The sequence below is a fragment of the Haplochromis burtoni genome, unplaced genomic scaffold (assembly GCF_018398535.1).
Source record: "Haplochromis burtoni strain Fernald_Lab_line unplaced genomic scaffold, NCSU_Asbu1 Contig_410, whole genome shotgun sequence".
In the NCBI taxonomy this organism is placed as follows: Eukaryota; Metazoa; Chordata; class Actinopteri; order Cichliformes; family Cichlidae; genus Haplochromis; species Haplochromis burtoni.
Genome location: NW_024582771.1, coordinates 136,979 through 149,284, shown reverse-complemented (window position 1 = coordinate 149,284; position 12,306 = coordinate 136,979). Strand labels below are relative to the sequence as shown.

General features: G+C 41.8%; 1 protein-coding gene across 6 annotated transcripts in view; it reads left to right on the top strand.

Annotated features, from left to right (window-relative positions):
- LOC102293551 (disco-interacting protein 2 homolog C) overlaps positions 1 to 12,306 on the top strand; it is a 198,972-nt gene that overhangs the window by 151,557 nt on the left and 35,109 nt on the right. For all 6 annotated transcript variants that reach the window (XM_014340882.2, XM_042213034.1, XM_042213033.1 and 3 more), the window contains 8 exons: positions 2,610 to 2,720; positions 5,075 to 5,198; positions 8,480 to 8,589; positions 9,503 to 9,605; positions 9,729 to 9,793; positions 10,519 to 10,612; positions 10,708 to 10,827; positions 11,425 to 11,539. In XM_014340882.2, the coding sequence (XP_014196368.1) occupies positions 2,610 to 2,720; positions 5,075 to 5,198; positions 8,480 to 8,589; positions 9,503 to 9,605; positions 9,729 to 9,793; positions 10,519 to 10,612; positions 10,708 to 10,827; positions 11,425 to 11,539 (842 nt within the window). The remainder of the gene's footprint in view (positions 1 to 2,609; positions 2,721 to 5,074; positions 5,199 to 8,479; positions 8,590 to 9,502; positions 9,606 to 9,728; positions 9,794 to 10,518; positions 10,613 to 10,707; positions 10,828 to 11,424; positions 11,540 to 12,306) is intronic.

The following is a 12,306-nucleotide window of genomic DNA, read 5'->3' as shown; positions in this document are numbered from 1 at the left end:
TACAGAGGTGAAAAAACTAAAATGAGAAAGGAGTAAAAAACATTTCCCAGAGGCTCTGAGCACCACACAATCATCAAGTTCGTTAAATTCAATTTCTTTTATTTTTTTATTATTACATTCACTTAGATCTTTACTTTTAAATTACTTTTTAATGAGAGCTTTCTATATTTTAATCCTTACCAGCACCGAGACCTGAATAATGTCATCTCGTTCTGTCATTTGTCCTTATGATGAATGACAATAAAGAACTTTCAACTGAGAAGTGTTAATCCCATAATGCACGGTGCACTCAGGAGTACCTGTCCAGTACGGATGGATGGATTGTCTGAGATTTGCACCGAATTTCTCTTTTTTCCCTATGTTTGTCACATGCATACCCTCCAAATCAAAACATGCATATGATATTTCTTCTGGTGTTTAAGTTTGAGGTTCAAAGCCATCTCCACTGTGATTGTGCTGTAGAAACAGGTAAAGGTATTTACTTATTGAAGTCCAGGCTCTGGCTGCTGGGCTGGGGGTCAGCGTACACTCGTCTTTAACACCGCTCTGGGTTATTCACTAGCTTTGTGTTAGCATGCTGTCTGTGCAGATACTTGTATTTGCAGTATAATGCAGTTATTTCATGCAGTTTGAACTTCACCATCACACTTTTGTCCTTCTGTGCAATAATAACAAAAGTATCATATTTCATTCCTGATTGTATACAAGTGCACAGGAAGTGTTTTTCTTCTTCTAAGCTTTCATTGTGCAGATAATTGAAGGACCCATGCTTGTATTAACATCATTGTAGCTGTGATGTCCATTACCACTACAGAACACAACGCTGCAACATGTAACTAGTTAATGGCCTAGTGTGTTGCATTAGAGCCGTTCTTTTTGTGTCATCGCTGTTATGCAAGTCTTGTTGAGATCGGGTTTCCTCACTGCAGAAAGAATGCTTAACGAGGATCAGATGTAAGTTGGAATAATTTAGCATTTACTTGGTACCAAAGAAAGCTGGTGCAACAGCACATCTTTACAGTTCTGACATTGTTCTCCCACCGAGATCATTTTTCTATTTTCAGACAGATATTCCTCTTTATTCATTCAGTACCTTCTAGTCTTCTAGCCCAGCTTTCTGACTTTTCATGAAGCAATGAATAGCTCTGCATGTTTTGCATCAAGAATTTCCATGAATGTATGGCAGTTCAGTTCAATTCAGTTTTATTTATATAGCACCGAATCACAATAACGAGACTCTTTAAATTGTAAGGTTAACAACAAAAGAGAGAAACGCATTTGACGGAAGTGGGTAAGAAAAACTCTGAGCCAGGCTCGGGGAGGGGCGGCATCTGCTGTGGGAGAGGGAGACGGGACGAAAGTCACACTGAGATATGCGATGTGGGCAGCTCACGTACGTGCAGTGTTTCCTGACATGCACTCTGCAGCCTTTACAAGCAGAAAACGTGAATCTCTCGGCTGTCGTTTACAAATGAAACCTGACCCGCTTCAATGAGGCGTGCACATGTCAACAATAGCCCTGTTAAAGCATCATTACACCACTCTCATTCATTCAGGTGCACTTAGCTTATACCGCCAACTCTCTGCCACACACACACACACACACATTAACACACTCACATCCACTCTTGTGGTGTACTGTACTGTATATGGAAGCTATTAAGAACTTAAGCAGGGGTCCACCATTATCATCACAGCATGCAACTGGAGCTGAACTGGACCAAAATGCTAGAGCGCGAGATAACAGCCTAGCTGTGACGTAGAAAGCGGGTTGATGGGTTCATACTCTGTGGACACGATAGTGGAGAGAAGTTTGTGTCTTTGCACTAGTACTGTAAATACTGTACGTCACCAAACTTATGAAACACAGTCAGAAAGTTGCGAGGAAGTGAAAGACACAAGGTGATGGCATTAAAGGAGAAACTGTCCAAATTTACGTTAGCGCAATTTCTTTAGGTGCAGCTTGTTTACTGAAAGAAATTAAAATTTTAGCATTGAGTTTTAGTGTATTCTGTGTGTTTTTAACAAGAGCTGTTTAAAACGGCAACCAGTAGTTCAGAGGTTTAAGTTGAACCTCAATGTGCTAACAGAAGGTTTGAAGACAGACGACTGGAATGAGAGGAAGGACTGTGAGCAGGAGAATGTGAAGTAAAAGATATTTGAAAGTAGAAGAGGTATTAAACAGAACAAAGAAAGCAGAAGGAGAGGAATAGAGGAAGTGAAAGAGGGAGGGATGTTGACCAGATGCCCCCTAAATGATTCAGCTTTGTTCTTCTCTGGTTCTCTGGCGGCAGCTCCTATCAGCCATCAGCATCCAGCATCACAGACACAAAACATGCTCCTTTCCTGACTTCGTTGCTGCCTTGTCTGCTCTGTCTCGCGCTCTCTCTTAAGTAAAACAAAAACCTCTGAAATCCTTTCAGATGTGATGTTTCAGGCTATGATTGGTTTAAATGTAACTCCTGGTTTGGTTTGAATAACCAAATATTTTTTGTTTATTGCCTCAACCATCAAGGCAACATCATAACTTTCCGTCCATCCTGAAATTTCCAAAGATTTCTTCCCGTTTTAATCTGTAACACATGTATTATGTCTCATTCTGCCTGTAGGTGGCGCTAGTTTTCCCTAACAATGACCCCGCCTCCTTCATGACAGCCTTCTATGGCTGCCTGCTGGCTGAGGTGGTTCCTGTGCCAATAGAAGTACCGCTGACCAGGAAGGTAAGAGGAAGACCATCTAATTAAAATTTAAGGAATAGTGAAAAATATGTGGACGTTAAATATTACTATATGGTGAAAAGTATTTTGTAATATTAAAAAAAGGCAAAACACCAGCCAGCAAACTGCAGTTTAATACAAGTAGAAGAAACCTTAATACTAATTTACATAAAACTGGATATAAACTGTTTATTAAAAAGAAATGGAAGCAGTATCCTTAATAAAACAGTAACTTTCATTATTTTTTGCACCCATGCTTGTTTTATTTAATAGTGCAGTCCTCAATTTTTCTTAGTATGGACGGTTCTGAAGACTGCAAAGCTGTTTAAAGGTCAGATCATTGATGTAGTCGGGGTTTTTTGGCAGTATTTTCTGTTCAGACGGGGATTGTTGAAAAGGTGCGATGTGATTTCCAATGTTTGTGTGGCCGATAGCAGTGTTAACGGGCCACCGTGACTACAGGCTTCCTCGATGATTAATGGCGTCACGTTCGGGGATCTAGTTCAGAATTCAGGGAGCGTTCGTGGACCTTTGAGTGTCACGTCTCCTCAACAGGCTGTAAACTAATCATGGGGTTGAAGGTTGGATAACCACCCCCTCCACATGTTTTGCTCAAGTTCAAGTCGATCCTGACAGGAGGTTTTGGATTTCTTCATTGCTTCATAGCTGGTGTGAGAGTCCAGGTTACTGCATGCATTGATTTCAAACAGCAAAAGGGATTGACTTGTTCTAATAAAATCTTCTTAGCTTTAGCAGTTCATCAAGTAGGAAATGTGACGCACACCATTTGTTTTTTGCTGTACTTTCACTGCATCGGTGGTGCTGGTGCACTGTCTTCAGGCACAGGATGTTTGCATATAAAGGCCACAACAAAGCTCAATGTCTTGGCTGCTACTCAACAAGAAAAGGATCCATGCCGAGCTGAACTGCAGGTAACTGGATTACCAGTCTGCAGTGCTCAGTTATCAGCTACCTCGAATCTCTTAGATTACCAAATACCCAAGACAACAAGAATAATTCACACAGCAGACATGCTCTGCTTTATATCATGAGGAGGGGATTGGTCATTAAAGTTTGACAATGAGGAGTTTCTATTGTTGGAAGAACAATTTGATAACATTTCTATTTAAATGTCGTCTTATTTTCTGAAGTGAAACTGCATGAGCAGGTTGAACAGAGGACGTGCAGCAGAGTCATGCAGTGCAGAGCTAATTCACACCAGTCAGTGGAGCTAATGCAACACTGGGGGGGATAGCACTGAAAACATGAGTCATTGGAAGGCACTTTGTGATTCAACACAGAGGCCGCTGAGCTTTGAGCTGAGGTGTAATGAGAGCCAAATGTCTCTGAAGAAGCGACTGCGCTGCTGCTGCCGTACATTTGTTTGAGTCATCGTTTGGACTGAGCGTAGCTCCGCATTGTAATATCCTCTGGGAGGAACCAGGAGGGCTGGTGTGAGTCTCGTAGTCAGTGTGGATTTCTGATGATCAGCCTAGTGATCACTTCACTACACCTTCCTGTCAGGCTGATTGTTTACAGAGAAGCAGGTAAATTATGATGTGCATCGAATCTGCAGTGAGCAACGAGGAAACAGCAGCAGGAACCGACAGAAACGCCATGTTTCCATCGTGTTTTCCCACACGGTTTTCCATCTTCTCACGTTGACTGTTGCTGTTTTATTTCATTAGCAATGTTTCTATTGCACCCAGCGAGAGCTGTTTATCTCACTGTGGCAACACCTACACTTACTAATTAGCATTTTAAAGTTTGCTATTCAGTGCTTAACCAGGAAGAGAGGACTCCCGAGATCTGAGATCTTTGCGCTTTGACCAACTTAGGCAGCAGCTTAATCGGCATTGGTTGCATCATGATAGATGCACCTTATACACACACCACAGAGCAGGATGCACAGAAATGCTTACTCTTTATCCTGTGCAATTAGGATAAAGAGTAAGAAACATTAAACAATAAATACTTTGAGGCTATATCTCAGATAAAGGTATGAATATTGTGTCTAACAGAGAAGGCAAAGAGCAGACGTAACATTTGCAGACTGATGTAACTGCCTCAGAGTCGTTAAAATCAGCTTGATTTCAAGCAGAGGAAGCAGTGAGCTTTAGGGGAAGATAAAAGAAATCATTCTTGGGAGTTTCAGGAATAATTTCTTATATGTAGAAATTAGTTTGTAATATCACAGTTGAACCAGCGAACCTGACAATTTCACATAATCAGCACTGTAGATTTCCCCTTTCATGACTCTTATAGAACAGAGAAGCTGATGATGACCACAAAGCACTTACACATTGATTCCAATCCTGCTGATGACTCACAGATCAATGGTCTTTGTCTCTCTGCAGGACGCCGGCAGTCAGCAGATTGGGTTTCTGTTGGGGAGCTGTGGAGTGACTGTAGCTCTGACCAGTGACGCCTGCCATAAAGGGTTACCCAAGAGTCCCACTGGAGAGATCCCACAGTTTAAAGGTCAGAGGCACATGAAATTTATTCGTAAAAACATCCATACATGCATCTTTAATCCTCATACAAACACCAGTGTTGAATAAATCTAGACTGCAGTGGGGATTGTGGTTTAGAAATAAAATCAGCGTCCGTCTTTAGAAATATGCAGAAAAACTGCAACTTTTAACCGAAACCATTAAAAATCTTTAACCTGCTTTTTAGGACAAGTTCTGCTCAAATTTGAGTTTTTCAAACGCGTCATTATTTTAAAGAATCCATTTAGAAAGCAACTGTATTCAAATAATTTAAAAAAGACATCGGGACAACCTAAAGTTGTTAGGCAGTGGTGTCAAACAGAAGGCCCGGGGACCAGAGTTGGCCCTCCAACGAATTCAATCCAACTTCTCTGTATTTTTACAGCTTTTCTTACTAATAAAATCCTCCCTCATGGCCATGGACTAAAGTAATTAAATAATAGATAAACAATTAATTGTTAATTAATGTGTAATTTCACACATTTATCTCTTAAAGCTTAAACCCAAAGAGTCGTCCTGACAGATTTTTTTCTTTACTACATCACTATTTCTTTATCGTCGAGAAAACAACTGAGACATAGTATTAAGACGACACTTTGCTTTATATATATGAAGATAGCTGAAGGATTCGATGTGTAAGTAAATGTCTTTACAGATTGACCCACTTGAGGCCAAAGTGGGCAACTGGTTTGACATCCCTGATTTAAGGCAAACATGAGGCCGTGTAAGGGTTTCACTGGTAAAGCACTTTTTCTGTTAACTGTTTGATCTGATTTCTGCTGTGTGTGACATGTAAATGAATTAAATCCAGATGTGTTTGGGTCTGGATGTGATTGTCATTTTTCATTGTGGCTCTCCGTGAAATTGAGTTTGACACCCCTGCAGGGAGGTGGGATAATCCATTCAAACAAAGCACATCGTGAAGGTCAAAGTGCATCCTCTGCCAAAGCTGGTGCTCCTTTTTGCAGTTTTAAAGAAAGTGGTCCATGTTTTGTTGCTTTGCTCCAAATCTCCACTAGATTTATGAAATGATCCTCAGTGATTTTTAGTATAATCTCACTGGCAAACAGACGAGCCGAGCAAACTCTCTGTGAGCAATCACAAAATTCCCTCTCAGCTCTTTCCATTTCTTGAGCCGCAAATCCACAAAAAATAACCATAACCTTTATTTAAATCACAAATTCGAATCTTAATCCACCACCAGACTCTTGCAATTATCAGGACTGAACATGATGTCCTGACAATGCGGCGTTTAAAACTTTCAAACTGGCTGAACGAGACTGCAGACAAACACGTGGTTCAGAGTTCGGAGCGTGGTCCCGCTGTTCAGTTGGATAAATGGACAGACTGATGACTGCAGACGGCTGGGTTTGAGTAATGGATGACAAGGAGACGGAGAGAGAGAGTCAGAGAAGTGGTAATGCAAGTCGATAGCAAAATAACTGACACGACTGAGGGAAGAGAAAAATGGATGCAAGTCATGTGATAGATGGAGGAAAAAGAGACGTTAGCGGTGAACGAAAAGAGAGAATCTCCTGCTGATTAATAACCACTGTTTGCTTTGCAGTAATGGATGTATAAATAGCAACATCATGCTAGCAGATTTTATTGCTCCTTATTCAGCCTGGATTTAGTGTGTGCGTGTCATTAAAGTGGAGTGCTCCCCTTATTGATCAGCAGGCTATAAGCTCATCTCGTTCTGATTGTTTCTTCTGTCTCGCTCCCCTGCAGAATCAGCAGCAGTAAATTCAGGCATTAACAGCCTTCATGTACTCTGCAATCTGCATTCACTCGTTTTCATCCGTGCAACAGCTCAGCACGGAGAAAAACATCCTCATAATAATAATAATTTGTCTTTGTGAGGGCGCCAGTCGCTCTCGCAGCACAGTTTTCACACGTTATTGTTTTGCTTATATTCACAAACGGGTGCGATTGCGACTCAGCGTTAAAGGTTGGTAATTTGATCTGCGTCTCATCCAGGATGCCAGAATGAATCACACACTGACTTTGAGTTTATGTCTCTTTGAATTAAAGCATCTGCAAAGACAATTAAGAGATGAGGTGCAGCAGAGTAATGAGACGTGAACTGAGAAACTTTTTGTTTGTTTGCTTGTTTTATGACTTCAGTCTCAAACAAACTCTGTGATGGTTGTCAGTTGTTCCAAGTTATTATTCAGCATTCTCAGTTTTCCATGACTCAATGAATAAGGCTCAGTTTGCAGCCCACACTGTAACTCACTACATACATGTGTGGGTGGAGGTCACATATTGGTTTGTGCGGTGTTGACGTTAGCCACGTTAGCTTATGCTACAGTAACACAGTAGTGACTGGAGACCACAGAGTGGACTGCGACCAATCACAGTCAGCTGCCGTCTTCAAATCGACTTTGGTGCATCGAGATGGTGATAAATTAGCAATAAGATGGAATCATTCTGCTGTTAGTTCTCATTAAGTTCACATGAACTGCTTGTACCTCATACATTTATACATTTTTCCATTAAATTCTCAAAGTGACGACGATTTAACTGCACAATGACAACTCAGTAACTTACTGTTATTATATAGAGATATAACCAGAACACTACCAGAATACTAATCTGTCTGTTTGGTAGTTGGGGTTTGGTCCACCAGGGCCTCCGCTCCTGGACACATTGCCCGACCCCTACGGCACCTGCTGCAGGACATGGGCCTACCCCTCCACCATGATAAGGTAGTGATTCATGGAAGAGTTGACGTGGTTCGGGCATCTGACAAGGATGCCTCCTGGGCGCTTCCTGGGTGAGGTGTTCCGGGTATGTCCCACTGGAGGAGGCCTTGGAGCAGACCCAGGACACGCTGGAGGGATTATATCTCTCGGCTGGCCTGGGAACGCCTTGGCGGTGTTCCCCTGGACAAGCTGGAGGAGGTGGCCAGGGAGAGTGAGGTCTGGGCTTCTCTGCTTAGGCTGCTGCCCCTGTGACCCGCCCCCAGAGGAAGATCGATGGATAATTTGTCTGCATTTTTATACTTGTTGTCTTCGTGTAAATAAAACCTTGTTGCACTGTCAGCAGCTGTTGCAGCAAAGCAGTGAAGTCCAAAGTTTCAGTTCTGTCGAAGACAGAAATCTAAAAGCATTCATGTTGCTTTCTGTTCCTTTTCATAGTCAAATAATAGAATAAAGTTAATGTTTTTCTAAAAAAAAAGAAAAGGCTAAGTGGAGTAAAATAATCCTTTAACCAGCAACACGTGAACGTTAAAGGGATGTTTGTTTTGTCTCCATGGGCGTTCAGGCTGGCCGAAGGTGATGTGGTTCGTCACGGAGTCCAAGCACCTCTCCAAACCGCCCCGAGACTGGTTCCCACACATCAAGGAAGCCAACCAGGACACTGCCTACATCGAGGTAACTCAAACGATGACAGAAACACAGATGCATGTTCTCGTCAGGGCATCAAAACATTTCCACCCGTGGTGTTTCAGTCGTGAAATCAATGCTGCTACATGTCCTCCAGCTTAGAATCTCACCACAGCTCTGTGGACGCTTCGCCGCTCAATCCTGTCGTCCTGTCTGATTGATTTGAATCTAACGTCTCTAGTAATTGCACGGGCAGCCAGGTGAAATGTCTCCCTGATTGCTCTGCAGATTGAAAAAGGCTTAAAGGAAAATGATTGAAGAAAACGGACGATTGAAAAATGACCTTTTATTTTTAACAGAAGCCACGAATCAGTCGAGATGGGCGAAAGTACTGCGGTGCACTTTATAGTGGCTTAAAAAGAAATGTTAGTTTTTCAGTGACATTAAAAAAGAAAAATGTTACGACTCAAAATGATTTATAGCTTTAAAAGCGACCAATAATGTGCGTTTGTCCGACTGATGTCAGACTTTTCAGACAGAGGAGATCTTGTTTTGTGCAGACTCTCACTGATTACTGTCACTGCACAGCACTCGGACATCATTTAGGTTTTTGGGAAGTTAGTGTAAAAAAAAAAAGTCTTAAATTTAGCAATCAATATTTTTAAAAATTGCTTATTGGCTGAGCTGCAGACACTAATTTGACTCCACTAAAAAACTGAAACGTGGACGTGGATGTTCTGGGTCTCGTAGATACTTTAAGTAAACACAGTCTGTAAATAAAAGATGGGGGGAAAAGTCTGTGGGGGAAGCGGTCGTTCGAGGAACTGCAGTTTTTGGTGCTTCCACTCTGGCTCTCGTTCGTGCTTGGAAGAAGCACACGTGGAATTTTTGTGTATCGCCGATCGTCACGCACGCGGGAACAAACCGCCTCGTCACTCTGCTTCTGTTTCTGTCTGTCCAGTATAAGACGTGTAAGGACGGCAGCGTCCTCGGAGTGACGGTGATGAGGATAGCGATGCTCACGCACTGCCAGGCCATCACACAGTCCTGCTCATACACAGAAGGTAGTACACACATTTACTCTTGTTGATTAAACCTCTGAACAGCGCTGCTGTCCTGCTACGGTCGGCTGTTTCTCTCCGACGCTCAGATGTTGAAGTTTGACTTGCTCTGTTTCTGTTTCTCAGCTGAGACCATTGTGAATGTACTAGACTTCAAGAAGGATGTAGGACTGTGGCACGCCATCCAGACAGTAAGAAAACTTTTGTATGAAACTGCAATTCCAAGACGATAGTTTTGTTAAACAAACTCTTTGCCTCAAATATGAATTTACTTAAAAAAAATGTAATTACAGTTAAAAAGCTAGTTTGTGCCCCAGAACTTAACATATATAACATACATGAAGCGAGACATGCTCTGTAAAATCTACTTAAATTACTAAAAGTTCCCAGTTCAGTGTTTATTGCAGTTGTTATATGAATTAATTTTAAATGTATATATTTACTGCCCAGTTACACTTTCCTCCGCCTCCTGGTGCTGAAGTTCTGCATCTTACCCCATTTCGATCCACCACACGTGCACATATTCAGTCCAGCTGTGGTTATAAATACCAGTTCTCCACCCAGTCTGGCTTTAATGTGCACCTCGAAGTCTTAGCCAGACTAAAATGAAGCCAAATCTGACACCATCCGGGTACCAGAGGCAGGACAAACCTGAGCGCGCTGACTTTTGGCCTCAGTTCGCTCAGTTCAGCGGCTCTCTGCCGTCAGATTAATGCAGTGCGGTAAAGGAAGCAGCATTTCTTTCCGAGCTGCGGTGGAGTGTAACGTGCCTTTGAGAAGAAAATACTCAGGTCAAGTACTCACGTACAGTATGTGAGTAAATCTGAGCTGAAAATAATCAGCTTTCTGTCCGTTTCACTTCTTTAACTCTGCACATCTTCATCTCTGTTAATGTGTCTCTGTGTGCGTCTGTCAGAGTGTGATGAACATGATGCACGTCATCAGTATTCCCTACGCCCTCATGAAGGTCAACCCGCTGTCCTGGATCCAAAAAGTCTGCCAGTACAAAGGTGACATAACATATCTGATGAGTCTCCTTCTGTTTGAAATGACAAATTCAGTCGTTTAACAGCAGTAATTTGAACCGGCGACGTTTTATTTCCAGCTAAGGTGGCCTGTGTGAAGTCGCGGGATATGCACTGGGCTCTGGTGGCCCACCGGGATCAGCGGGATGTCAATCTGAGCTCCCTGCGGATGCTTGTGGTGGCTGATGGTTCAAATCCCTGTAAGCTAACAGTCTTTTTAATATATGTTTAAAGTGTCTCCTTTACCTGCTAAATATCCAACTCACATTTATTTGTATACTGATAATGTTTAGTGATGTAAGATTGGTTTTTTAGGAGTTGGGAGCTTCACTGTTAGTGTCCAAGGTCAAAGTTGACCTTCAGAAGAAATATCTAGAAGCCATATCAAACAAAAGAGCATGAAAAACATCATAAAATATCAAAGTTAGTGTAGGCCTTACCCTGTGTTCTCTGAGCGCTCTTATTCCAGATATGTTTTAGTGGGTTCAGATCAAATGACTGATGAGCTGAAGAGGCGTTCCTACTAAAACATTGCTGCTGGATTGTTCGTGTACTCACACCTGCAGGGCCCTGTTTAAGTGTCCAGTGTATCCAAGTTACCTGAAAAACATTTCTTTATTTAGATCCTTTTCAAAAAAGTTAACAAGAGATGCGTAAAAGGTTACATTTGGATCTGTGACTGGTTTATTTTATTGGTTAGTTTCTAAAAGCTTGGAAATGAAGAAGTAATCATTAAAACTAGCAATGAGCCGCCTCTGCTTTCGCAAAAAGCCTTTAAGTGTTTGATTGTCTCTCAGGGTCGATCTCGTCTTGTGACGCCTTCCTCAACGTCTTCCAGACGAAAGGTTTGAAGCCGGAGGTCATCTGCCCGTGTGCCAGCTCCCCCGAGGCGCTGACTGTGGCTATACGCCGGTACACACACAAACACACACTGTATTCAGCTGTATTCACCACAAGACGCACAGATATAATTAGTACACATTTATTTGCTTTCTAGCATTTAAAGACAAACTTTTAGCGAGTTATTTCTACTTTATAATGGCTTTAACCTCCTTCCACTGTCCTTTTTTACTATTTTATGACCTTAAATTTACAGTTTCATAGGTTTTAAAACATTAAACTTACACTTCCACCTCTTTAATCATCCAGTCTGTAGTTTAACATCTGAACGCCACATTTACAGTCAGAGCAGCTGCCACTCACATGTTGGCTTTTCATTTTTTTATTGATTAAAACACTTTGAGGCTGAGTGTTTGCATCTCTGCTTGTGTGTGCTAATAAAGAGCTTTTCCTCGCTGGGTGTGGGGGATTATGAGCTCTGTGTTTAGAGGAAAACCTTTAAACTTCACTCACACACATGTTTATATGGTATTTGTGAGGACCTTCACTGACACACAGCAGTTCATAGCCTCTAATCCTCACTTCAGCCTAAACTTAATTACCCTTAAAATGTCCTGGTAATGACTGGGGACAGAGTAAGTGCTCTCCTCCCTAAACTGTCCACACTTTCTAAAAACACCCGAACTTTCCAAAAACACTGAAGTTGCTTCCTCTTTTCTAAAAAGACGTGTCGCTGTCCTCACGTCGCTGAAGTATTTTGACTTTGTTAAAGTACTGCAACGTTTAAATTGCACTTCCTAAAACTTCTTCTTCTTCCATTAATGTGCTTGAATTATGAA